Below are 26,918 nucleotides of genomic sequence, written 5' to 3'. Positions count from 1 at the left end.
GCACCACATATAAATAAATAAAATAAAGGTCTATAAACAACTAAAAAACTTTAAAAGAAAAATTTTAAAAATGGATTCTACCAGACATTTAAAGAATGTCTGAAAAACAAAAAAGAATTCAGAAAGAAGATAAAATAATACCAATTTTACATAAAACTCTTTCATAAAATAGAGGATAGAGGAACACTTCTCAACTCTCCCCCCGCCCTTTTGAGGCCAATATAATTCTAAAATCAAATTCTAACAGAGATATTACAGAAAAAGAAAACTGTAAACCTATGTGCCTTATGAATATAAATGCAAACTTCTGCAACAATACAGTAGCAAATTAAGTCCTACAATAGAAAATAGAATTTATTTAGGACTGCAAAGTTGGCTTACCATTTGAAAATCATTCAGAATAATTCATCACATTAACAGAATAAAGGAAAAAATGTGATCATTTAAATATTACAGAAAGACATTTGACAAGATCCAACACTCATTTATGAAAAATTTCTCAACAAACTTCATATTTTCCAAGCAAACATCATATTTACTGTTGAATTATTGAATACTTTGCCCTATAGATCCAAGAACAAAGCAAAGATGTCCATTTTCACTATTTCTACTTAACATTATACTTGAAGTCTTTCCCATTGTGTTAAGACAAGAAGAAGAAATAAAAAGCATAAAGATTAGGTGAAGTTGGGTGTGGACATTCAAACCTAGAATCCCAGTGGCTTGGGAAGCTGAGGCATGAGGATAACAGGTTCAAAGGCAGCCTCAGCATCTTAATGAGGCCCTACTTAACCTAGCAAGAACCCAGTCAAAATAAAAAAATTTTTTAAAAAGGCTGGATCAGTGGCTAAGCCCCTCTGTCCAAATAAATAAACAAACAAACAAGGTGAGAAACAGAGATGATTTTCAATGTAGAAATCCCTAAGGAAGATACAGAATAACTACTAGAACTAATTAGTAGATTTAGCAATGTTTTGGGTTATAATATTATGAAAGTCACTTGATATTTTTATTTATCAACAGCAAACAATTGGAAAATCAAACTTGAATCCATTTGTAGTAGCCCTAAGAAACATAAAATATTAATGAATAAATTTAACAAAAGAAATTCAAGATCTCATCACTGAAAGTTATGGAGTCATTGCTGAGAGATAGTTTAAAAGGCCTACATAAATGAAAAGGTATAACATGCTCATGAATTGGTAAACTTGATATTGTTAAGGTGCTAATTCTTACTGATTGATTGACTGACTGATTTTGATTGATTTTCATCTAGGGATTGAACCCAGGGATACTTTACCACTGAGCCACATCCCCAGTCCTTTTTTTTATTTTTTATTTTGAGATAGGGTCTTGCTAAATTGCTTAGGGCCTCACTAAGTTGCTGAGGCTGGCCTCAAACTTAAGATCCTCCTGCCTCAACTTACAAGTGCTACAATTACAGGCATGTACCACCATGCCTGGTTCCAATTCTCTTTTTCTTTTTCTTCTTCTTCTTCTTCTTTTTTTTTTTTGGTTGTAGATGATATTACACAATACCTTTATTTTATTTATTTATTTATTTATTTCTATGTGATACTTAGGATTGAACCCAGTTCTTCACATGTGCCAGGCACGCACACTCTACCAGTGAGCCACAAACCCAGCCCTCTAATTCTTTTTAAATTGACCTATAGATTCAGTGCAGTTCCAGTAGAAATCCCTTAGAGGCCAGGTGCAGTGGCATATGCCTATAATCCTGCGGCTCACGGGGTGGAGGCAGGAGAATTGCAAGTTCAAAGCCAGCCTCAGCAATTTAGCGAGGTGCTATTAGAGAAGGTAGAAGAATTACTAATAAAATACAAAATAAGGCTAGGGATGTGGCTCGGTGGTCGAGTGCCCTTGAGTTCAATCCCTGGTATCCCCCCCACAACCAAAAAAAAACCCTTAGAAATTTACAAGTTGATTTTAAAATTTTATGAGAATGCAAGTGACCTAGCAAAAGAAATGAAAAAAAGGGGGGTGGATTAAAATACCTGATTTGAAGACTTAGCATCAAGCTACAGTAATAAAGACAGGGTGGAACTAATGAAAGAATGAATATACAGTTTAAAAGAGCAGAGTACAGCATGGTACATTAGCACATGCCTGTAATTCCGGCTACTCTTGGATGGGTGAAGCAGGAGGATCACCAAGATCGAGGCACACACCTGGGCAACTTAGTGAAACTGTCTTGAAATTTAAAAAGAACAGGCCAGGGATGTAGCTTGTAGTAGAGTGCTTGCCTAGCATGTGCAAGACCCTGGTTCAATCCCTAGTACTGAACAGTAGGCTATGATGCTAAAATAAAGAGTACTGAAGAAGCAAGAGATTTGGAAAATTTTTCAGAAAGTAGAACAGAATGACAAAAAGATTTAAAATAGAAAAAAGAAAACAATTGGAAAATTCATCTAAGACATCCAATATCAAATAATAGAAATATTAGGAAAAGGGAAAGAAAAATAGGAGAGGAAATCATTAAAAGTGTTTTCTTAAATTCTGAGAATTAAAATAAATGAGTTTTTAGGTTGAAAGGTTCAAGCTAGTCTTTTTGTTTTGAGATGGTATCAGAGAATGCCACAGACTGGGTTATTTATTTATTTATTGAACCCAGGGGACTCTACCACTGAGCTATATCCTCACCCCTTTTTATTTTTTATTTTGAGACAGGATCTCAATAAGTTGTCTAGGCTTACAGTTAACTTACAGTCTTCCTACCTCAGCCTCCCTAGTAGCTGGTATGCAGGTGTGTGCCATCACAGCTGGTTATGTTTAGTTTTATAATAGTTGACAACTAGTTTAGTTTCATAATAGTTATGGGTTTTTCAGATTTTCTATTTTTTTCAAGTTTTGGTAACTTGTTTTCTAAATTGGTCATTTCATCTTTTCAAATTTGTTTCCATAAAATTTTTCTTATTTAATTATGTCTATTCTTAGACATCAGGTAGGTTCAAGCTAACCATTGTAATAAAGAGGTCCAAAAAATTAAGTTATTTGTAATGTGACACTTTCTTTTGCTATAGTGATCAATCTCGGTCTGATAGATGACTCTGTACCCACAGGAACCAAGGTCCAGACTGATATATTCACTTCTGTCTCACATCATCTGACTGGCATTCCTAGGTTCAAGAGGCCTTTTCTCTTCCCTGCACACCTCCTTTGAAATGTCTTTTCTAATTTTTTATTTAATTATTTATTTATGGGATGGATCTCTCTGTGTTGCCCAGGCTGGCCTGGAACTCGTAGGCTCAAGTGATTCTTCTACCTCAGTCTCCCAAATAGCTAGGATTATACCTGGCCTTTTTCAAGTTTTTAAAAATAGTAATGTGTTTTTTTCCTCTTTCTCTCTTTGTTTATATTTATTTTCTGTCAAGGGTATTACTCCTTTTTTTTTTTTTTTTTTTTGTGTGTGTGTGAGAGAGAGAGAGAGAGAGAAAACACCTAGGGGCACTCTACCACTGAGCCACATCCCCAGTCCTTTTTATGTTTTATTTTGAGACAGGGTCTTGCTAGGTTGCTGAGGCCAGCCTCAAATTTGTTATAGTCTCAGACTCCTGAATCGCTACCGTTACAGGCATGTGGCATTCTACCTGGCCCTATCCTATTTCTTGCAAATCTTTTTTTTTTTCACCAGTTTTAATATTTGCGTTTAAGCCTGTGTATCATATTTTTGGTCCTTTATTGATAGTTTGCTTTTTATTGTTGTTGCTGTTGTTTTTAAGCTACCTTTTCTTTATTCAAATAGGTTATATTCCAATTTCTGTTATATGAACTTAACAGTCATTACAGCACATCACCTTTATAAAAATGTTTAGCCTTTCATTAGTATTCTTTGCTTTTTCTCATTTCCTCTCTTTGATGGATGAAAAACTTACACTCTTACAAGGAAATGTGTGGGAGATATTGTCATAGAGTGTAAGAAAGTTAAGGTAGTATTGACAATGATGGCTTTGCATAGGTGCTTCCTCTAGAGTTGATGTAGAGTTGTCTAAGTGCCCTTTTTTAGAAATGATGTAAATTCAACATTGTGGTTCAATAAAGAGAATCCTAGAAGAGTAATGGAGTTATTGATTAAAGAATAGATTAGCTGTCATGTTATTTTTTAAAATAACTTTTTAGTTGTTGATGGACCTTCATTTTATTCATTTATTTATATGTGGTGCTGAGAATTGAACCTAGGGCCTCACACATGCTGGGCAAGTGCTTTACAACTGAGCCACAACACCAGCCCTTGCCATGTTATTTTATATTTCTTTTTGAAGAAAATATTTTTGGTTCATTTGTTTAGGATTTCAGAATTAACTTAGATGTGTAATCATCTTAGAAGTCAATTTGTTAACTAGAAAGTGAGAAATAAATGATTTATTTCTACATTGCTTTTGAAGAGAGAAATTCAGAAAATATATTTTTGGGGAAGTTAAAGGAAGACTGTATTCCTGCACCTCGATCTGTTGGAAATATTAAAATCAACTTCACCCCTCGAGTATTCCCAACTGCACTCCGTGAATCAAAAGTAGCAGAAGAAGAGGAGGTAGATACACTTGCTTTTGTTACAGTGATACCAGTTAAAATGCTTTAATTTCATTTCATCTGTCAAAACTTGTATTAGTTCTGTATTTTTAAGTATTTATTATACTAAAGACTTCATGACTATATTCATGAATGTTTTCTTATGAGAAAGTATATTTTGAAGGTTTATTGTTGACTCCCAAATACTGATGAGACAACATTGATTTAATAAGTATTATTATTATTTATTCTAAAAGAGAAACTATTGCACTTATCATTTATTTTATCAGATGCATCATTTTCTTCTTTTTTTTTTTGGTGTGTGTGTGATGCTGGGGATCTAACTCATAGCGTTGTACATGCTAGCAAGCACTCTACCACTGAGCTATATCCCCAGCCCTCGGTAATGTATCAGTGAACTTTGGAACAGTATGTATTTTAGAAAAAAAAAAAGATTTGAAAATTATCATTAAACTTTCTGAGCCCTGGACTTTAAGTATTGTATCTTTAATTACATAAACACTAAGAAGTATATTTTTTTACTGTAAAGCAAGACTGATGCCTCCTCTCTCAGCTGAAAAGTTGTTGTACAAACTAGGTACAGTGGCACATGCCTACTATAATCCCAGCAGCTGGGGAGGCTGAGGCAGGAGGATCACAAGTTCAAAGTTGGCCTCAGCAACTTAGCAAAAATAAAAAACAAAAAGGGCTGGGGATATAGTTCAGTGGTAAAACACTCTGGGTTCAATCCCCAGTACCAAAAACAAAACAAAACAAAACAAAAAAACTGTGGAAACAACTGAAGATCTTAGCTACTTGGGAGGCCAGCCTGGGCAACTTAGTGAGATCCTGTCAAAGGGATGGAGGTGTAGCTCACTTTCCTAGCACATGCAAGGCCCTCAGTTGAATCCCCAGTACTTGGGATTGGGTTTGTATAAAGACTGACAGTTTAAAATCATCATCTAGTGCATTTTCTGTTCAGGCTGCTATAATCAAAATATCACAAATTTAGTGGCTTAATCAACAAACATTCCTTTATTATGGTTTTAAGATCAGGGTGGAAGGAAGCATGGCCAGATTTTTGTTGTGGGTCCTCATCCTAGTTTGTACACGACTACCTACTTAATATACCTTCACATGATGGTGGGGAAGAAGAGCTTTTTGATCACTTTTTTTTTTTTTTGTACTGCTGAAGATTGAACCCAAGGGTGCTCTGCCACTGAGCTATATCCTTAACCTTTTTAAAATTTTGAGACAGGATCTTGCTAAATTCATTAAGGCTAGCCTTGAATTTACAATCCTCTTACCTCAGCATCCCAAGTACCTGGGATTACAGGCATGTGCTACCACTCTGGCTTTTCTCTTCCTATAAGGAGACTAAGCTCATGATGGGGTTCTACCTTCATGATCTTATCTAAACTTAATTACCACTTAAAGGTCCCATCTCCAAATACCATCACGCTGATGGTTGGGGCTACAACATATGAATTTGGGGTGAGACACAAGCATTCAATCTCTAAATCTAAATAATATTTCTATCTATTGAAAGAAGATGAAAAAATTAAAGTTAACTGTTAATTAAAAAATCAGATCTTTGTATATGATATGGTTTGATTAGAGTTTGTCCCCCATGTTCAGTAGCTTTCTGTCACTGTGAAAAAATACCAAAGGAAACCAACTTATAAGAAGGAAAGATTTATTTTTAGATCACAGTTTTGGAGGTTTTAGTCCTTTGTTGATTGGCCCTGTTTCTTTTGGTCCTATGGTAAGGCAGAACATGGAAGCACATGGCGGAGGAGACCTATTTACCTCATGTTGACTAGGAAGCACAGACAGAGTAAAGGGACTGGGATCCCAGTATCCCTTTGAAGGTCATACCCTCAATAACCTAACTTCCTTCCATTAGGCCCCACCTCCTAAAGGTTCTTCTTCCTCCCAATAGTACTGCAATCTTTTTGTTTATTTTTTTTTAAATTTTAGGCGGCAGGTACCAGGGATTGAACCCAAGAGCACTTATCCACTGAGTCATATGCCTGGCCCTTAAAAAAAAAAAAAAAATATATATATATATATATATATATGTGTGTGTGTGTGTGTGTGTGTGTGTGTGTGTTTTAGTTGTAGATGGACACGGTATCTTTATTTGGTTCATTTATTTTTATGTGGTGCTGAGGATCGAACCCATCAGCACAGATGGAACCCAGTGCCTCACACTCACTAGGCAAGCACTCTACCACTGAGCCACAACCCCAGCCCTCCCTAGCCCTTTTTATTTTTTATCTTGAGACAGGTTCTCACTAAGTTGCTTAGGGCCTCACTAAGTTGTTGAGGCTGGCTCTGAACTTATGATCCTCCTGCCTCAGCCTCCCGAGTCTCTGGGATTACAAGCATACGCCACCACGCCTGGCTGTAACCAAGCCTTTTAAAACATGGCTTTGGGGGACATTTAAGATCCAAACTATAACATCCCCCAAAGGTTCATATGCTAGAAACTTGGTCCCAAAGTAAAGGTATTGATTGAGTGGTGTTAGATCTTTAAGTGGTGAGGCCTAGCAGAAGGTGACTGGGTAATGAATACACCATCCTTGGAAATGATTAGTGCTAGTCTTGAAGAGTGGAGTATAAATCAGGGAGCCTGGCCATTTCCTATCTCCTGCTTCCTTTCTCCTTATTTGATCCCCCACCCTACACACCCTGCTCTCGCTCTCTCTCTTACTCTCCCTCTCACCACACCCTTCACACTTGTACCCACCACATGCCATTCACCATGTTGTAATGTAGCCAGAAGGCTCTTACCAGAACCTGACCAGGTAGGGGTCATTCAGTCTTAGACTTAAAAGCCTCCAAAACTATGAGTAAAATGAACCTCTTTTCTTTGTAAGTACCCAGACTTAGGTGTTTTGTTATAGCAACACAAAATAGACTAAGACAGTGTCCTTTCCAAGACTTCCTTTTCATTTCAGTGGCTACATAAACAAGCTGAGGCACGAAAAGCGATGAATACTGATATTCCTGAATTTTGCGACTTAAAAGAAGACGAAAAGAACCCAGAATGGTTGAAGGAGAAAGGAAAGTAAGTTGTTTAAAATCTGACCATGCGATGTAAAATGTATGTAGGCATTGGTAATAATCACATTTTCTGGATATTTTGACCTCTGTGTTTATAGTATTTGTTAGTGAGGAGAGATAACACAAATAAGCAAATAAGGTAGGCAGGGCCTCCATACTTAAGAAGTCAGATAATATGACAAATATGGGTCTTATTTATTTTTGGTACTGGGGATTGGCCTCAGGGGCACTTGACCACTGAGCTACATCTACAGCCATATTTTGTATTTTATTTAGAGATAACATCTCACTGAGTTGCTGAATGCCTTGCTTTTGCTGAGGCTGGCTTTGAACTCATGATCCTTTTATTTCAGCCTCCCGAGCCTCTGGGATTATAGGCATGCACCACCACTCCCTGCTATGGGTCTTATTTTTAAATATAAATGTCATATAAATGAAAATATTTCATCTTTTGGGGTGTTTATTAACATCCCTTTTAAAGCTGGGTATAATGGTGCACACCTGTAATCTCAGCAGCTCAGCAGGCTGAGACAGGAGTATCACAAGTTCAAAGGCAGCCTCAGCAACTTATCAAGGCCCTCAGTAACTCAGTGAGACCCTGTCTTTAAGTAAAATACAAAAAAGTGCTGGGGATGTGGCTCAGTGGTTGAGTGCCCCTGGATTCGATCCTCAGTACCAAAAAAAATTGATTAATTAATTAAATAAAATCCCTTTTAAAATCACTTTTACATTTAGCATAAGTCCTTCCTAATACCTTCCTTAAAAACAGTTTTTAAAATAATTATTTTTATTATTCATTTCTATTTATTAAAAAGTACTTAATTGCCAGGTGCGGTGGTACATGACCTTAATCTCAGCTACTCAGGAGGCTGAGGTCAAATTTGAGATCAGCCTCTGCAACTTAGTGAGATTTGTCTCAAAATTCAAAGGGCTGGGAATGTAGCTTACTGGTAGAGTGTTCCTGGGTACTGTCCCCATACCACAAAAAAATCAAATTAAAAAAATTATAAATAATTAAGTCCCAAATTATTTTTTAAATTGCATTTTATATCTAAACTGTCATTTTATTTTCTATGTTTGGTTCTGTGCATGAGTATTTTAATACAGTTATTAAAAACAGTGAAGTGTAGTGTATTCTGGGTAGCAATATGAGCTCATACTTTGAGGAAGTTGTGGATTTTTTTTTTTTTTTTTGGTACCCGGAATTGAACCCAGGGGCGCTTAACCACTTAGCCACATCCTTATCCCTTTTTGACTTTTTGTTTTTTATTTAGAGACACAGTCTCACTAAGTTGCTTAAGGCCTCACTTAGTTACTGAGGCTGTCTTTGACTTATGATTCTCCTGCCTTAGACTCCCAAGTTGCTGGGATTACAGGCATGTGTCACTATGTTCGGCTTTCTTTTTTTCTTTTGTAAGGTCCATTAGACAACATTAGTTCCTTCCACCTTCATAACTTAGGAAACTATCTCAAGATCTTTAACTTAATCACACCTGCAGGGTCCTTTTTATCATATTAAATAACATATTCATGAATTCTGGGAATTAGGATTTTAGGATGTAGACATCTTTTTGGGGAACATAACATCTCTATTTTTCTTTTCTCATATTTTCTCTTGGTCTTTTCTTCTGTTACAACACCAGGGGGTGGTTTGTTGCATTTAGGTGGATTTGGCAATTTTTCTGAAGGTTAGAAGCTTGAGGTATGATAGGTTGGTTCTTCTTATTCTGAACACTAAAATTAATGTGATCTTTCCTCTTCTATCTCTTCTTCCTTTTTTCCTTCCTCTCCATTTATTCAACCATTAAATCAACATCTGTTGGTTACCAGTGACTTGCCAGACTATAGCATGGAACTGCACTAAGAGAGCAGGGTAGAGACACACAAATACTTTAATACTGAATGGGAAGTACAGTAAGTGAGATGAGGAAAGGAATATGAAATTATGGAAAAGGGGCACCTAACCTTAAAGGCAGGAAGGTAAGCTGAGAAAAAGCTTTATACAGAAAATAGTACTTGAATTCCTTTTAATGATAACTAAGTTTTAGGAGGAATATAGAGAAAAGCATTTGTTTTAGGCAGAGGTGACAGAATGAACAAGAACACAGAAACAAGAAATAGTATGATGAAACTACAGGAAATTTATTCTTTGCTGAAACATAAAATTTGACACTATGGAGATTGACGAATGAGCCTAGACAAATGCTATAGAGGCTTGTAAGATTCTTTTTTTTTTTTAATGTTGTAGTTGAAGGCCTTTATTTCTTTTTATATTTTTTTATTCTTATTTGTTATATATGACAGCAGAATGCATTACAATTCATATTACACATATAGAGCACAATTTTTCATCTTGTAAGATTCTTACATGTTAGACCATAAGGTAGAGAAAAACTTTTTTTGTTGCAAAAACCCAGACAAAGCCTTTGAATTATGCCTCTATTATAGAGAAAGGGTGATTTGAGAAATATTTATGGAGTAAAATGGTCAGAAATTATTATTATTTTCAGTGTTGGGAATTGAACCCAGGGCCTTGAGCATGCTAGGTAAGCTGTCTACCACTGAGTTATACAGCAGCTCAGAAATTCTTGACTGATTGTTGGGAGTGAGAAAGAAAAAGTACTTGTGAGTGACTTCCACATTTTTAGCTTGAGTGATTGTGGGATGCCACCAACTGAATTTTAGAATACTTAGAAGAAGAACTAGTTAGAAGGGAATGCTAGTAAGTTTGATTTTGAATAGGTTAAATTTGAGATCGTCTCTGAGGCAGTGACAGTGTGCAACAAGTATGAAACTCAGGGAAGAGGCCAGCGCTATGGATATATTATATTTGTGGGTTATCAGCATTTTAAATAGTAGGTAAATTTATAAGAGTAGGTAAGATGGGCTGCAAATATAGCTCAGTGGTAGAGTGTGTGTTTAGCATGTACAAGGGCCTGGGTTCAATCCTCAGCACTGAAATAAACAAAAAACAAAGACAATTAAAAAAAAAAGTTAGTGGTACATACTTGTGATACTAGCTACTTGGAGACTGAAACAGAAGTTCACAAGTTTGAGAGCAGCCTCAGCAACTTAGTGAGACTCTGTCTCAAAATAAAAAGTAAAAAGGGCTGGGGATATAGCTCAGTCCCTAAATTCAATACTAGAGAGTACTACTGAAAAACAAAAAGTCTTCGGATTTCCCAAAATAGTGTATAGACTTACAGCAGTGGGCTGAGGATAGCACCTAGTAACATTTAAAGGACCCACAAAATGCTGCTAGAAATAAATGAAGTGGAAACTCTTAAGGAAAGGTTTGTTTGTTTGTTTTGTTCTTCTTTAGATTAGAAAAGGTTTGAATAAATTCAGAGGCAAGGAGAAATAAAAGGTCATTGAAATGTCTCTAAAAGTGGAGAAATTTAGGTCAAGGCTAAGGTTGGAGGGATTGTCTGATTTTGTTCAGTTTTGTTTCTCTTTTTCAAAGTTGCATTAACTTTATAGTACAAAAAAAATCTTTTATTAAAAAAATTTGCACAAGTCCCCCTTTCTCCCCACACCTCATTCCCTGTAATCCCAGGGATTGAACCCAGAGTCTCAGCACATATAGGCAAGCACTCTACCACTGAGTTCATGCCCAGTACTCTAGTATATATTAAATGTATTACATGGAAGTCTCCTTTGAGTTTTCACCTAGTTTGTAGTCTTCCTGCCTACCTTGTCCCTAGCTGTAACCAATCTTGAAAACAGTTTTTTAATTGTATTCTCTTATTTTTTTTTTTTTTTTTTTTTTTTTTTTTAAATTTTTAATATTTATTTTTTAGTATTTGGCGGACACAACATCTTTGTTTGTATGTGGTGCTGAGGATCGAACCCGGGCCGCACGCATGCCAGGCGAGCGCGCTACCACTTGAGCCACATCCCCAGCCCGTATTCTCTTATTTTTAAGCTGCCATTGTCATAATCACAGTATGGTAACAGCTTGTAATAGTTTCCAAAAGTTTTGACATTGAGAGTTCCTTAAATTCTCATGTCAGGACCAGGGCTTGGTGAGCACATGCCTTTATTCTCAGTTACTTGGGAGGCTGAAGCAGAAGGATCACTTGAACACAGAAGTTTGAGGCCTGCCCAAGCAACTTAGTGAGACCCTATCTCAGAAACAAAACAAACCTATGCACGCCTGTAATCCCAGTTTCTCAGGAGGCTGAAGCAGGAGGATCACAAGTTGGAGGCCGTTTAGGGCAATTTAGCAAGCCCCTATCTCCAAACAAAAAAAAAATAGAAGGGCTAGGGATGTATCTTAGTGGTAGAAACATCCCTGGGTTCAATACCATAGCACTAGAGGGGAAAATCCTCATAATTATAGTTGGGTAGGACTAACTGTTTTTGCACTTATTTAACATGTGTATAGAGAAACTAGTAGCTTTGGGGCTGAGGATGTATCTCAGTGGTAGAGCACTTCCCTAACATGTGCAAGGCCCTGGGTTTAATCCCCAATACCAGAAAAAGGAAAAGAAAAATAAAGAGAACTAGCAGCATTTCACAAATTATTTCACTTAATTCCTATAATAACTTGATCAGTTGGATATTATTGTACTCATTTTATAAGGTGGAAACAGGAATAGGGAGTTTGAGAGTCTTGGCTAAAATGATATACAGAATTTGGGATTTGATTCTAGGCAATATGAAGCTTGTGTTCTCACCAGTGCTATAGATTTTTCACACATGAAAAAAAATACACTTCCATGTAAAAATTAATAAATAAATAATTGTTTTGTGAAAATACATTTCCAGTCCTTTTGTTTCATTTACTTAGCCCTAATAAAGGCAGCCCCTGTTTTTGGGGGTATGAATTGGTCCTCCTTGCTTCCTGAGAGTGCAGTGCTAAGTGTATATAGCTGAGTATTGTGTTCTGTTAGATTGCTTACTTTGTTCTAGAAAATGCTGGCAAATTAACTTGGGATGGACAGAAACACTTCATTTTCTGAGATTGGAAGAAAGAACGTAAAGACAAGTGTGGCTCTAGATAGATTTGTTACTAGAGATACTGATTAGTGGGTTCTGTTGAGAGCCCTACTAGATTAGAGAACATGAATTCAGAGAGATTCCAGTTAGTACAACTATGTGATTTGTTTCCAGTGGTGTTCAGTCTTTCATACTTAAGCACAGAAAAGGTAGATTACTGAACCAGGATTGGAGATTATTTATTCATTTATTTAGTGGTACTCAAATTGAACCTAGGGCCTCAGACATACTAGACAAGTGCTGTACCACTGAGCTACAGCTACAGCCCTTTTCATTTTTTATTTTGAGACACTGTCTTGCTAAATCATCCAGGATGGCCTCAAAATTGCAGTCCTCCTGCCTTAGCTTCCCAAGCACCTGGGATTATAGGTGTGCACCATCATATGTAACCAGTGTTGGAATTTTGATTAACAAGTACAGTAAAAGACAAGAGGTCAGTGATTGCTCATGGGAAAATACCTCAGATATGAAGCCATGGTGTTTAGGTTTGTTAGGAAGGTTGAGATGCTGTGAGAGGTCTAGTGGACCAAGAGGAAATGGAGCTAGCATAATTGAGCCTGGAAAATGCCAATTCCTGTAGGTCTCCTGATTGGGAATTGAGGGGCCTCAGTAAACAGCGTGGTAGAAATAGCACTGCCCTTAGAGAAGAACCAGATAAATTTTAAGAAAGCATTTTGTAGAGAAGTTGAGGTGTTGGAAAGGATTTGGAGTTGATACAGATGTAGCAGAAACAGGAGGGAGAAAGTGCAGAGACTAAGGGTTGGAAAAGGCCACAAATAGGAACTTTGGTAGGAAGACAGGGAGAGGTTTGCTTTTTGACCAGTGTCCAAAGATAACATGGTCCTGTCTGAAAATATAAAACAAAAAATGGGCTGGGGTTACTGCATGCCTGTAATCCCAGTGCCTAGGGAGACTAAGGCAGAAAGATCACAATTTAGTGAGACCCGATTGTCTCAAAAAATAAAAAGGGGCTTGGGGTCTTAACTCAGTGGTAGAGTGCTCGCCTCGTGTGTGGGAGGCACTGGGTTTGATCCTCAGTACCACATAAAAATAAAATAAAGGTATTGTGTCCATCTACAGCTAAAAAGATATTTTTAAAAAAGAAAGAAAATTTAAAATAAATAAATAAATATGCTGGGGATATATAGCTCAGTGGTAGAGTGCTTCCCTAGCAAGTATGTGAGGCCCCTGTGTTCAATTCCCAGTACCTGTTCCACAACACGTGAAAGCATTCTTAGAAAAAAACAGAATGTTTTCATCTTTCTTTACCTAGCCTTCTACTGCTGTGTCTTAAACACCAGAGCTACCTTTAAAAAGGTATTATATATATTATTTATATATATATATATATATATATATATATATATATATATATATATATATATATATATATAAAAATCAAGTGATTTTATTTGCTCATGAAAGTATTTACCTTTGCAAATAGTATTGTGGATAGCTCCTTTTTTTTTTTTTCTTTCTCTTTGTGGTACTGAGGATTGAAACCAGTGCCTCATGCATGCTTGGAAAGTGCTCTAGCACTGAGCTACATGCCCAGCCCTTTTTAAATTTTATTATTATTATTATTTACACTGGAGAGAGGGGTACTTTACCACTGAGTACATACTCAGAATTTTTTATTTTTTTAAGACAGGGTCTCACTGAGTTGCTGAGGGCCTTGCTAAATTTTTTTTTTTAAAGAGAGAGTGAGAGAGAGAGAGAGAGAGAGAGAGAGAGAGAGAGAGAGAGAATTTTTTAATTTTTTTTTTAGTTCTCTGCGGACACAACATCTTTGTTTGTATGTGGTGCTGAGGATCGAACCCCGGCCGCACGCATGTCAGGGGAGCGCGCTACCGCTTGAGCCACATCCCCAGCCCGGCCTTGCTAAATTGTTGAGGCTGGCTTGGAACTTGCAATCCTCTTGCTTTAGCCTCCCAAGTTGCTGGGATTACAGGCTTGGACCACTATGTCCTGCTAAATTAAAAAAAAAAAAAAAATTTTGTACCAGGGATTAAACCCAGGGGTGCTCAACCACTGAGCCACATCCCCACCCTTTTTTGTATTTTATTTAGAGACAGGGTCTTACTGAGTTGCTTAGGGCCTTGATAAGTTGCTGAGGCTGGCTTTGAACTCATGATCCTCCTGCCTCAGCATCCCAAGTTGCTGGGATTTTTACAAGTGTACACCACCTCGCCCAGCTAAATTTTTAAAATATTGAGACAGGGTCTTGCTGAATTCAGCCTTGCCATGAACTTGCAATTCTCCTGCTTCAGCCTCCTGAGTAGATACGATTACAGGTATATGCCACCACACCTGGCCTGAATAACTTTATTGAGAACATCTCACATAAAATAGTCTGTGTGTTCTAATATAAGTATATACATGGTATGATGTTATTTAATAGGTATATATGGCTCAGAATTGGTAAATAACTTTAATAACTACTTTTCCAGATACCTATGTCATATGAGAGAGATGAACCATTGTTTTATCCCTTTGACATTACTTTGTGCTTGATATTTAGCATGAGTTTTTTTGTGCTATATACTTAAAATCTCTTCTTTCCCCATATTAGGGTCACTCGAATCCCATCTGCATACCTCACACTCTCAAATTCTAACATTAGAGGATATTAGGATATATATATATAACTCTACAGTCTAGCATCTAGCATCTTATTATTGTTGCTATGTAAATTTACCTTCTACCCAAACTCTAGTGTCTAAATTTTTTTTTTAAATTTTCTCTAAGTGTCAGGTTTTGTAGTCTACCTAAAAACCCAGTCATTTTAAAATTGAGGCTGTGCTTTGCTTTTGCTTTTCCTCTTGCCACCCAGGGTAATTATGATTCCAAATCCCAGTTTAGTATGTGGGAAACTGCTCCTTGCTTCTAGTGCCAACTTATGCTAGTCAGACTTTTTGCTTTTGCTGTTTCTGAATTTTCTGCAGCTGGATTCCATCTGCTTGTTGGATGTTCTTTTACTTTACATTGGACTTTTTTTTCTTGCATTATTGGGAACTAAATATAAATCCTTGAACATGCTAGGCAAGTGCTGTACCAGTGAGCAACATCCTCAACCCCTTTAATTTAAAAATTTTTTAAATTTAACTTTAATTTTGAAACAGGTTGCTAAGTTGCTGAAGCTTGCTTCAAACTTGTGATCCTTCTGCTTTAACCTCCTGGTTTTTCATGCAGATTCTTAACCACCTGTTACTATTTGCTCCCAATATAGTACACAGTTTCTACTTTCCAAATTGAATTTCTTACAATACTTTAGTTTGGGTCTATGCCTCTACAAGAACTATGAGGGATTAGCCCACCACACTCTTGAACACAAGAGATTGAGCTGGATGTGGCATATTCCTGTAATTTCAGTGACGCAGGAGGCTGAGGCAGGAGAATTGCAAGTTCCAAGCCAGCTTAGACAAAACAAGTGAGATCCTATGTCGAAATAAATAATTAAAAAGGCCGGGTGTGGTGGCACATGCCTGTAATCCCAGCAGCTAGGGAGGCTGAGGCAGGAGAATAATGAGTTCAAAGCCAGCCTCAGCCATTTAGTGAGGTCCTGAGCAATGTTGGTGAGACCCTTTGTCAAAATAAAATATAAAAAGGGTTGTGGTTGTGGCACAGTGTTTAAGCACCCCTGGATTCAATTCCTAGTACCAATAAATAAATAAATAAAAGGATGGGGATGTAGTTCAGTGGTAGAGTGCCATTGGATTTAAACCCCAATACTGCAAACAAAAAATAAAAAATGAAACACACACACACACACACACACACACACACACACTAACAACAACACAGAAGTCTCACGGAGGCCAGAGACAATGGATATTATTATGCAAGACACAGCAAGTAGCATGAGCTTCATGTTGGCTGCTCCATTTGCCCATCAAGTCAATACAGAGGTGAGCCCAGGTGGGTGCTGTATACAAAGAGGTTTTGCACCAAAGTTGAGGAAGGCCAATCTTAAGGAAAACAATTTTTTTTTTCATAAGAGTATTACAAGCAAAGCTGACAAATCTTGCCTTGCAATGAGACATTATAGAAGTCAGAGGAAGGACAAATTTATTCTTTTTGTGCTAGGACACCCATCTTTTGCTCTTGGCCATCAGCACAGTTGTTCTCAGGCCTTCACACCCAGGGTTTATACCATTGGCTCCCCTAGGTCTCAGGCTTTGGGCTTTCATTAGAACTATACCACTGGTTTTCTTTGGTGTCTAGTTTGCAGGTGCCAGGTCTTGGGACTTCTCAGCCTCCATAACTGTATGAGCCAATCCCTCATAATGAATTTTTTTCTATACATCTATAAGTCATGAATTGGTTAATGACCAGGATATGTTCTGAGAAATATGTCATTAGATGATTTTGTCATTATGTGAACATCATGGAGTATTCTTACACAAACTCAGATGGGTATGACATCACTAGGTGATAATAATCTTAAGAAACAACCATTTTATGTGTAATCCATTATTGACTGAAACATTGTTATGTGGTACATAACTGTATATGTCCTTTTAATTCTTTTTCTCTGGAAAACTCTATAAGTACAGTACCTAGTATGGCCTAACTTGTCATTTTATTTAGTATGCATCATGCCTGTCCTTATTCTGTTCTGAGTGCTAAGTTGTATTGGTTGATGTACTTTCATAAGATACACTGATACTGGCTTTTTTTTTCTTTTTTGTACTAGAGTTTAGACCCAGGACCTTTCACACTTTAGGCAAGTGCTCTGACCTGTATCTCCCATCATTAAAAAAAATACATTTTTTTTAAGGCAGAGTCTCCCTAAGTTGTTGAGGCTGGCCTTGAACTTTCTTTTTCTTTCTTTCTTTTTTTAAAATATTTATTTTTTGTAGTGGGACACAAAACCTTTATTTATTTATTTTTATGTGGTGCTGAGGATCGAACCCAGAGTGCTAGGCAAGCACTCTGCCGCTGAGCCACAACCTCAGCCCTGGCCTTGAACTTTCAATCCTCCTGCGTAGCTAGGATTGCAGGAGTGAACTACCAGGCCCGACTATAATACTGGCTTTTTATTAAAAGGAATGCATTTGCTTTTATAAGCAAAATAATAAATGCATTTCGCATTTCAGGTAAAGCTTGATCTAATCCCTTACCTGTATCACAAAAGACGGAGTTTCTTTCTGCCTTTTAATTCTTTTTATATTTCCATTATATCAGCTTTATTCTAAATGTAGTTTTTCCTAGTGTGTTAAAAATGAACAGTAGGGCTGTGGCTTAGTGGCAGAATACTTGTCTAGCATGCATGAGGCCCTGGGTTTGATCCCCAGTACTGAAAAAAAAAAAAAAAGAAAAAATGAACAGCAACAATCTAGGTCTCCTCATGCACATCGAGCATGGGGAGTTTTCTCAACTTTTCTCCAACTTTGAAACCAAAATCATAGCTTCATTCAGAATATACCAACTTAAGTCACAAGCCCATCCTTGAATCAATCATTATAGCAAGAAGGATGAAAATATGCTTACTGGCTTAACCTATTGTTGACTACTTTTGGGGAGGGAGGTGAAACCCCTCCTTTTCAGGTTGGATGCTGTGTGTGTGGAGAAATAGTAAGTGTAATCAACAATGTCCATCCTGCAGGGAATAAAAAAGGAGGTAAGCCATCCCCTCTGCCAAATATAATTGATATTACTTCTCTGTTTCTGTTTCAATGTTATTTTGTCTTTCTTTTCCATTTTTGTTTTATTAGCAAATTGTTTGCAACAGAGGACTATTTGGCAGCTATTAATGCATACAATTTAGCCATAAGACTGAATAACAAGATTCCTCTATTATATTTGAATCGGGCTGCTTGCCACCTAAAACTAAAAAACTTACACAAGGCCATTGAAGATTCTTCTAAGGTATATATTTATCTATTTATTTATTTATATATGGTGGTTTAAAATTATTATCCTTTGTGGATGGGTATATAGATTAGTGACCTTGTGTGTGAGGCTCTGTGTTCTATCCCCAGCACACATTCACAAAATTGTTATTCTCCTATTTATTGGAATTAGTGCAGCCAATACGGAAGCAGTATGGCGATTCCTTGGAAAGCTGGGAATGGAACAACCATTTGACCCAGCTATCCCACTCCTCCGTCTATACCAAAAAGACTTAAAAACAGCATACTACTGGGACACAGCCACATCAATGTTTATAGCAGCACAATTCACAAAGGCTAAACTGTGGAACCAACCTCTATGTCCCTCAATAGATGAATGGATAAAGAAAATGTGGTATATATACACATTGGAATATTACTCAGCAATAAAAGAGAATAAAATCATGGCATTTGCAGGTAAATGGATGGAGTTGGAGAATATAATGCTAAGTGAAGTTAACCAATCCCAAAAAAACAAATGCCAATTTTTTTCTCTGATATAAGGAGGTTGATTCATAGTGGGGTTGGGAGAGGGAGCATGGGCGGAATAGAGGTACTCTAGATAGGGCAAAGGGGTGGGAGGGGAAGGGAGGGTAAAAAAGATGGTGGAATGTGATGGACTTCATTACCTTAAGTACATGTATGAAGACATGAATGGTGTGAGTATATTTTATATACAACCAGAAATATGAAAAATTGTGCTCTATATGTGTAATATGAATTGTAATGCATTCTATCATATATAATAAATTAAAATAAATAAATAAATAAAGCTCTTGGTTGGGGATATATGGTAGAGGACATTCAACACAACTACAACAAAAAGAGGAAGGAAGGAAATTATGCTTTTTTTTTCTATTTTTAAATTTAAACAATTGAATCTCAAGGATTTAAAGAATTGTCTTGCCTTATTACTTTTTAAAATAATTTTTTAAAAAATGGACTATGAAATGGCATTTTTAAAAAATTTTGAGTTAGATTAGAAATCACCTTCAATTATTATTATGCATTAGCATGGCATAACAGTTGGAATTCATAAGGAAATTGGTAAAAGGTTGTCAGTTGTGCTGTTTTATTATTAAAGTTTTACAGGTACAAGGAAGAACACTTAGTATTCCTTTGTTATTTCTGCCATTTGCATAGTAAAAGAATATTTCCATAATCATTTTTTTCATTTTTAGAGTCAATTAGACTATCTTAAACTCTACAGCTTTTTCTTTTTTTCCATATCAAGGTAACTTCTTTTATTGAGCATGTCACAAGCAAAGTCTTGTATGTGGCTCCTTGAGATTGAGGATATGGAAGAAAAAAGCATATCTTCAAACTTTGAACTTATAATATTTTTTCAATCCAGCTTTCCTTTGACTAACACAATTTTGTGCACAAATATTTATTGAATGAAAGAATAAACTGAGTCACCCAATCCAAATACAAAAGATCCCAAATGCTACTTAATCATTCCTGCTAGTAAAGGTGCATGCACCAAAGAAAACAAATCATTCCGTGAGGGAGTATAATCCCATACAGAAATAATTGAAGAATTCCTTAAATTGTTTAACATAAATGTATGTATTTTATAAATTACTGTATCTGCTAAGCCAAAAATTTAAGTGGGTGAAGGCTTAAGGCATGTTTTGAAGTTCATATTTTTACCATGTTTTTGTTTAAGTTTAAATTAGGAAGTTATGTCTTTATCTTGTTAATTATGTATGTGTTTTGTAAGGCTCTGGAGTTACTGACACCACATGTTGCAGACAATGCTAATGCAAGAATGAAGGCACATGTACGACGTGGAACAGCATTCTGTCAACTGGAATTGTATGTAGAAGGTAAAAAATTGATAGAAAATGGGTTTTGTTTGCTTTCTCTATTTTTGCCATACTGGGGATTGAACCCAGAGCCTCATACATGCTAGGCAACTGCTGTACCACTGACCTATGCCCTAATCCTTTAAATTTTATTTTGAGATGAGGGCTCACTAAATTGTCAAGCTGGCTTAGAACTTGTGATCCTCCTGTCTCAGCCTCCTCAGTAGCTGACAGGTACATGTGATACTGTGTCCAGCTTGTAGAAATGTTTTAACATTCACATCTACTCTCATAAAAAAGTCATTGGGATTATTAAAAGATCATGATTGTTTTTTCATACTGGAATTTGAACCCAGGGCTTCACATATGCTAGGCAAGTGGTCCACCACTGAACTACATCTCCAGCCCTTAATTTTTTTTTTTTTAAATTTTGAAACAAGGTCTCAAGAAATTGTCCAGGTTGGCCTAGAACTGGCGATCCTCCTAACTCAGACTGCCCAAGTAGCTGAGATTATAGATATGTGCCATCATGCCCAGCTGGGATCATGAGTTTTTAGGACTCCATTTTAAAAAGATTTTTAGCATTTAATTTATTCTTTGCAACCTATCTGATTAAATAAAAAGTTATTTTGAAATTATATTTTAAAAGTTCATTGTAGGGCTGGGGATGTAGTAGAGTGGTAGAGTAGAAGAGTGCTTGCCTAGTTCTGGGTTTGGTACCCAGCATTGCAAAAATAAATAAGTAAATAAAGAAATTAATTGTAGAAGAGAATTAGAACAAGATGTGAACAATGAGTTTAGGTCTGGGAACATGCTGTATTATCAGACAATATTTCTATAGATAGATATGTAATAAACTGTATAAATGATTCACTTGAGATAGTCAGACCTGCCTGGCACAGGGGTACATGTCTGTAATCCCACCAATCCAGGAGTCTGAGGCAGTAGGTTCAAGAGTTTGCAGCTACTTGGCAATTTAGTAAGACCTTGTTTCAAAATAAAAAATATAAAGGGCTAGGAATATAGTTCAGTGATAGAGCTCTCTTGGGTTCAATGCTTAGTGGGAAAAAAACCCCACAAAAAACAGTGTGTGTATATTTTATACTTTATAAGCATACACATATGCATGTGCACGCACATGCCCACACAAACTCAGAAATTATCTATCACAATTTATAAACATTGCTTTTCTTTGTGATACTCTACTAAGGTCCATAATTTAACCCAAGGCATTTAGAAGTCATAGAATTTCTTTTATTTTAACTTTTTCTTTTCCTTCTTTCTTTTTTTGGTGCCAGGGATGGAACTCAGGGGCATTTAACCACTGAGCCACAACCCCAGCCTTTTTGTGTTTATTTAGAGACAGGGTCTCATTCTCATTGAGTTGCTTAGGGCCTTGCTAAATTGCTGAGGCTGACTTTGAACTTGCAAGCCTCCTGCCTCGGCCTCCTGAGTACCATGCGTGGCTAATTCTTTCATTTTTAATATATTTAGAAGGGTTGGGAGGTGGCTAGGTCACAAGAGCACTTACCCAGCATGCATGAGGCCCTGGTTCAATACCAAAAAGTTTACCTTCAACATTCCTCTTCTCATGCCTCCTTATCCAGATGCCCATTTAGCTTCCCTTTACTCAGCGATTAAAGGCTGCTTCTTAATGATGCATTTCCAAGAAATGAGCTTCAGCCTGTACATTTTATTTCTGATTTTGTTATTAAATTTTATTCTATCATTTTTCTAACCAAAGTATCCAAATTAGGTTTATATGCTACATCCCTTTTTAATGTCTTATCCAAATTAGGTTTATATGCCACATTTTTTTAAATATCATATCCAACTTCATATGGATAATAATAATCAAGACGGGAATGTAAAGAACTCTTTAGAAAGTATAACAACATGAAGCTGATGTGGTGGCACATGCCTGTATTCACAGCAACTCAGGAGGAGGCAGGAAACAGGAGGATCGCAAGTTTGAGGCCAGCCTCAGCAACTTAGTGAGACCCTGTCTCAAAATAAAAAAGTAAAAAAGTGCTGGAGATGTAGCTAACGTGTCCCTGGATTGAATTCCCGGTACCAAAAGAGAGAGAGAGAGAGAGAGAGAGAGAGAAAGAGAATGAAAAAGTATCAACATGAAACTGGGAACAGTAGTGGATGCTGGCAGTCCTAGATATTGGGGTGTCTGAGTCATTGTGAATTCTAGGCCAGCCTGGGCAACTGAGGGCCCTTGAGTTTAATCCCCAGTACTCAAAATAAATAAATAAATAAGTTAAAAAATAAATAAAATAAAACATTATGTAAAGAGGGAGAAAGAAAGAAATTATAGCAACCTAGATATTTTTGCGCTACAGGGAACCCTCTTTTTTAAGATGAAAAAATAGAGGATGGCAGAAGTTAAGTAATTTGCCTGAAGTGAGTGGCATAGCAGACACTTGGAACTAGAACTGAGTTTTCCTTGTTCCCCCCCAAATATTCTTTCCATTTGCTTTTTGGATAAAGATTGAGATGGAGTTACTTCTTCTTATTAAATAATCCACAGTGTTTTTCTTTGAAACAAATTTTCCTTAAAGAACTTTACTGTAGATAACTACAGAAAAAAAAAGCACATACTATAGTGTACTCTGTGAGTATAAATATCAATTGAGTTTCAGATCAGAGCTGTAGCTTAGTGTTAGAGCATCTTCCTAGCATGTGAAAAGGCCTGGGTTCAAATCTCAACATCCCCTGCTCTGCCAAAAAGAAAAATCTAGAAATATATCTAAGTAAGATATATTTATTATTTTTTTCATTGAAGTGATAAAAGTAGACTTTGGGTATGTAAATTTTATTGAGTTTATTCAAATGTTAATGACTTAAGCTGTTAGCTTATTTGTGCTTGAATTTAAAATAACTGCTTCTTATTGAACCCTGAATGAAATCATGATTATTCCCCAAATCACTGAAAAATTTCTAGTCTCATAGGTACTATGGAAGATGGAAAACTGATTTGAAACCTAGGGATTGTCCTGAATCATACTTTATATGGTTTCTTTTCTTTTTCTAATTAATTTTTTTTTTTTTTTAGTTTTTGATAGACCTTTATTTATTTATATGTGGTGCTAAGAATTGAATCCAGTACCTCACACATGCCAGGCAAGTTTGCTACTGCTAAACCCCAGCCCCAGCCCCAGCCCCTCTTTTTCTAATTTTAATTTAATTTTTTTTTCAGCACTGGGGATTGAACCCAGGGGTTGTTTACCACCGAGCTACATTCCCCAGTCCTTCTATATTTTATTTTAAGATAGGGGCTCACCCAGTTTGGCCTAGATTTTTTTTTTTTTCAGTTTTCGGCGGACACAACATCTTTGTATGTGGTGCTGAGGATCGAACCCGGGCCGCACGCATGCCAGGCGAGCGCACTACCGCTTGAGCCACATCCCCAGCCCCTAGATTTTTTTTTTTTTTTTTTTTGTACTTGTGATTGAAACCAGGGGCCCTTAACCACTGAGCCACATCACCAGCGCTTTTAATTTTTTTTTTATTTTGAGACAAGGTCTCCCTAAGTTGCTTAGGCACTCACTAAATTGCTGAGGCTGGGTTTGGACTTCTGATTCTCCTTCCTCAACCTTCCAAGTGGTTGAGATCACAGGCATGTGCCACTGCGCTCACCTGGCCTAGAATTTGTTATCCTCTTACTTCAATCTCTGGAGTCACGGGGATTACAGGTTACTTTTTATTATTTTTATTTTATTTGGGTGGGGGAAATGGGGATATAACCCAGGGGCAATTTACCACTGAGCTACATTCCCAGCCTTTCTTTTTTCCTGGGGGTTGGGGGTTACCAGGAATTGAACTCAGGAACACTTCGCTACTGAGCCACATCTCCATACCTATTTAGTATTTTATTTAGAGACAGGGTCCCACTGAGTTGCTTAGTGCCTCGCTTTTGCTGAGGCTGGCTTTGAACTTGTGATCCTCCTGTCTCAGTCTCCCAGCCACTGGGATTACAGGCCTTTTTATTTGTAATTTTGAGATAGGGTCTCACTGCGTTGTTTAGAGCCTCTCTAAATTGCTGAGGCTGGTCTCGAACTTGCTATCATCCTGTCTCGCCTCCTGAGCTGCTGAGATGTAACTAAGAGGTGGAACACTTGCCTAGTACTAGTGCGGGGGAGATGTCATCTAGATAAGACAAATACATATAAATTACTTATTAATCATAATTGCTGTTTAACGTAGGCCTACAGGATTATGAAGCTGCACTTAAGATTGATCCAGCTAACAAAATTGTGCAAAATGATGCTGAGAAGATTCGGAATATAATTCAAGGAACAGAATTAAAATCTTAATGACTTCAAGAAGCGACTAGGTGCTAGCATTAGGTATTATTTTATGTTTTTCAAAAATAACTGGAGAGACTAGGACTATTTGTACATATTATGGCTGATTGTGCATACTCTTTAGTACTCTTTGTGAAGAGGGGAAAATATTATAAATCTACAGAAAAAGAAATGTTTGCTTTGAATCATTTTTGAATAAGTAAATCAAAATAAGAATAATCTATTTTAATAGTTTGCTTCCTCACATTAGCAGGCAATTTATACTTTTTAAAAAACTGAATTATACTTGTTCTTTTAACAAAATTGTTTGACTCCAGAACACTTACTGATTTTTAATGTTTAACAAGGTAGAATTTGTTTTAAAAAGTTTGTGCTTAGTTGGTATTTTTGTTTTATTAAAAATACTATTTCATTGTCTGAATGATTGCTTTGGTGTAATAAATATTGATATGTTTTTTAGTTAATTTCCAAATGCTCAGAAACTTATTTTTCTTTAATACTCTACTATCTGCTGTTTGAGGTTAGACTAATTCAGCCCTGGTAAAACAATTACTTGAAAAACCTTATCCTCAACTTTAGTTATAGGCTGTTGTCAAAAAACAAAATTATAACAGATTTAGCTTACAGATCTTGTTTGACTTTGTTTTGTACTTCCAGTGTTGTTCCAACTGGACAACACTTCATTTCTTAAAATAGAATAAGTGTTCCAGTGAGCTGAGCAGAAGAGGTTGGTTTTATAAGCACAGAAGAACTAAAGAAAGCAGAAACAGAACAAAGTTATCTTCCTTATAATGTGCGCACAGGGAAACAGAACAATAGGAAAGTAAAAGATTGGTTATCATCTAGTTATTTCAGGTTACTGGTTTTGTTACTGAAAGCTTGGTCCTTGTCCTGGATGCTAACAAGTACATGGTTTTGAGAAAAAGCGGGGGAAAAGGTTGTTGCTTTGCTGGATGCTAACAAATACATGGTTTTGAGAAGAAGGGGGGAAAAAAAGGGTTATTGCATTGCTAATATAGGAAAATCGCAGAGGACTCTGCCCCAGAGGCTGTGATTCTGCCCTTCAAGGGAAACAGAGGTTTTTTAAATAGGTGACTCCAAGGCTACATTCCTGTTCTCTGTAGAGTTGTAATTCATTTGTTAATTTGGGAAGTAGTCATTTCCCTGATCTTTTGGTACCATCCTCAAAGTCTGAATTAGTTCCCAAGGTGGATGTGTGCTCAAGGACAGGTTAACTGTCTAGGATGCGGAAGAAAGATAATCTTGTTCTTCCCCTTCCCTGAGATTGGAGAAGGGTAGAGATTAGGGAGGAGCCGGGGGGAGAGGAAGAGAAACAAGTACATTTAAAAAATTAACTGCAGCGGCTTATATTCAAAGCATGAAGTGGACCACTGTTACACTATCTCTAGTGAGAAGTAACCCCTTAGTCTTGTGTCTTAATATTTATAGAAGACAGGCACAGTCATGTACACATGTGATCCAAGTGATTTGTGAGGCTGAGGCACGAAAATCCCAAATTTGAGGCCATCAGGGCAATTTAGTGAGACCCTGTCTCAAAATAATTTGTGTTGTACCTCAAAGACAGAATGCTTCTGAGTTCAGCCCCCATTTCTACCCTCTCCACACACATAAATTATAGAGGACAGTAGCTAGGGAGTGAGGTGGAGTCAGGATGGGGTCACACAGTTTGACACCAGTTTTCTTTGTCCTTGGCATATTGTCCTCACACAGGCTACTTTCTGTGGACAAGGATGTGGCTGGGTCTCTGAAGCTGCTTGTTTTGCTTTCCAAAGGTTTATTTCCAGCATACTAATGGCCAACTATTCCTGGGGGCTTCTCTTTTTAAGTTCAGTATTTAAAAAAAAAGAAATTCTATCCATAAATTCCTGTCTCAGGGTGAGATTTTTATAGTTTTTGATCACCTGATGCTGTCATTTGAATGGATCATAAAACAGCTGTATTTTTTTTTTAAACAGTAGTATCTTTTAAAATGTACCTTTTATGGTGGGGTGTGGAAAGGCTAAAATGATAGAATTTCTCTCACAGTTCTGAAGGCCAGAAATCAGAAATGAAAGTATTGTTAGGGTCACATTCTCTTGGAAGGATCTGGGGAAGAATAATTTGCTGGGAAAGATTTTGATTTAGCTTTATCTTCTCAAGTCAAGTCAATTCTGATCTCCTTGGCCTCAACTTGAGCAGTTCTATGTCTGAAATATTTTGTACATACATTGCATAAATTGTCACGTCATTAATTTGCTAATTTCCTTCACCCCAAATTGTATTAACTGAAACAATTTTAAAAGCCA

General features: G+C 36.8%; 1 protein-coding gene across 4 annotated transcripts in view; it reads left to right on the top strand.

Moving 5' to 3' along the window:
- Positions 1–26,918, top strand: part of Dnaaf4 (dynein axonemal assembly factor 4) — a 52,273-nt gene extending 25,355 nt beyond the window's left edge. The window contains exons 5-9 of one of the 4 annotated variants that reach the window (XR_009228401.1): positions 4,404–4,549; positions 7,491–7,600; positions 18,315–18,468; positions 18,625–18,908; positions 20,215–20,320. Coding sequence is in view for 3 of the 4 variants with exons in the window: in XM_046461927.2 (XP_046317883.1) it covers positions 4,404–4,549; positions 7,491–7,600; positions 18,315–18,468; positions 20,215–20,320; positions 24,512–24,621 (626 nt within the window). In the remaining variant the exon portion in view is untranslated. Of the gene's footprint in view, positions 1–4,403; positions 4,550–7,490; positions 7,601–18,314; positions 18,469–18,624; positions 18,909–20,214; positions 20,321–23,360; positions 23,675–24,511 lie in introns of those variants that run through there. The other 3 variants (XM_046461927.2, XM_058584825.1, XM_046461928.2) reach the window with 3 other exon arrangements.

The sequence above is a fragment of the Marmota monax genome, unplaced genomic scaffold (genome assembly GCF_021218885.2).
Source record: "Marmota monax isolate L192 unplaced genomic scaffold, Marmota_monax_Labrador192_F-V1.1 WCK01_AAM20220418_F8-fsc00001, whole genome shotgun sequence".
In the NCBI taxonomy this organism is placed as follows: Eukaryota; Metazoa; Chordata; class Mammalia; order Rodentia; family Sciuridae; genus Marmota; species Marmota monax.
Note: the sequence above shows the minus strand (reverse complement) of the source record. Positions and strands in the feature narration are given on the sequence as shown.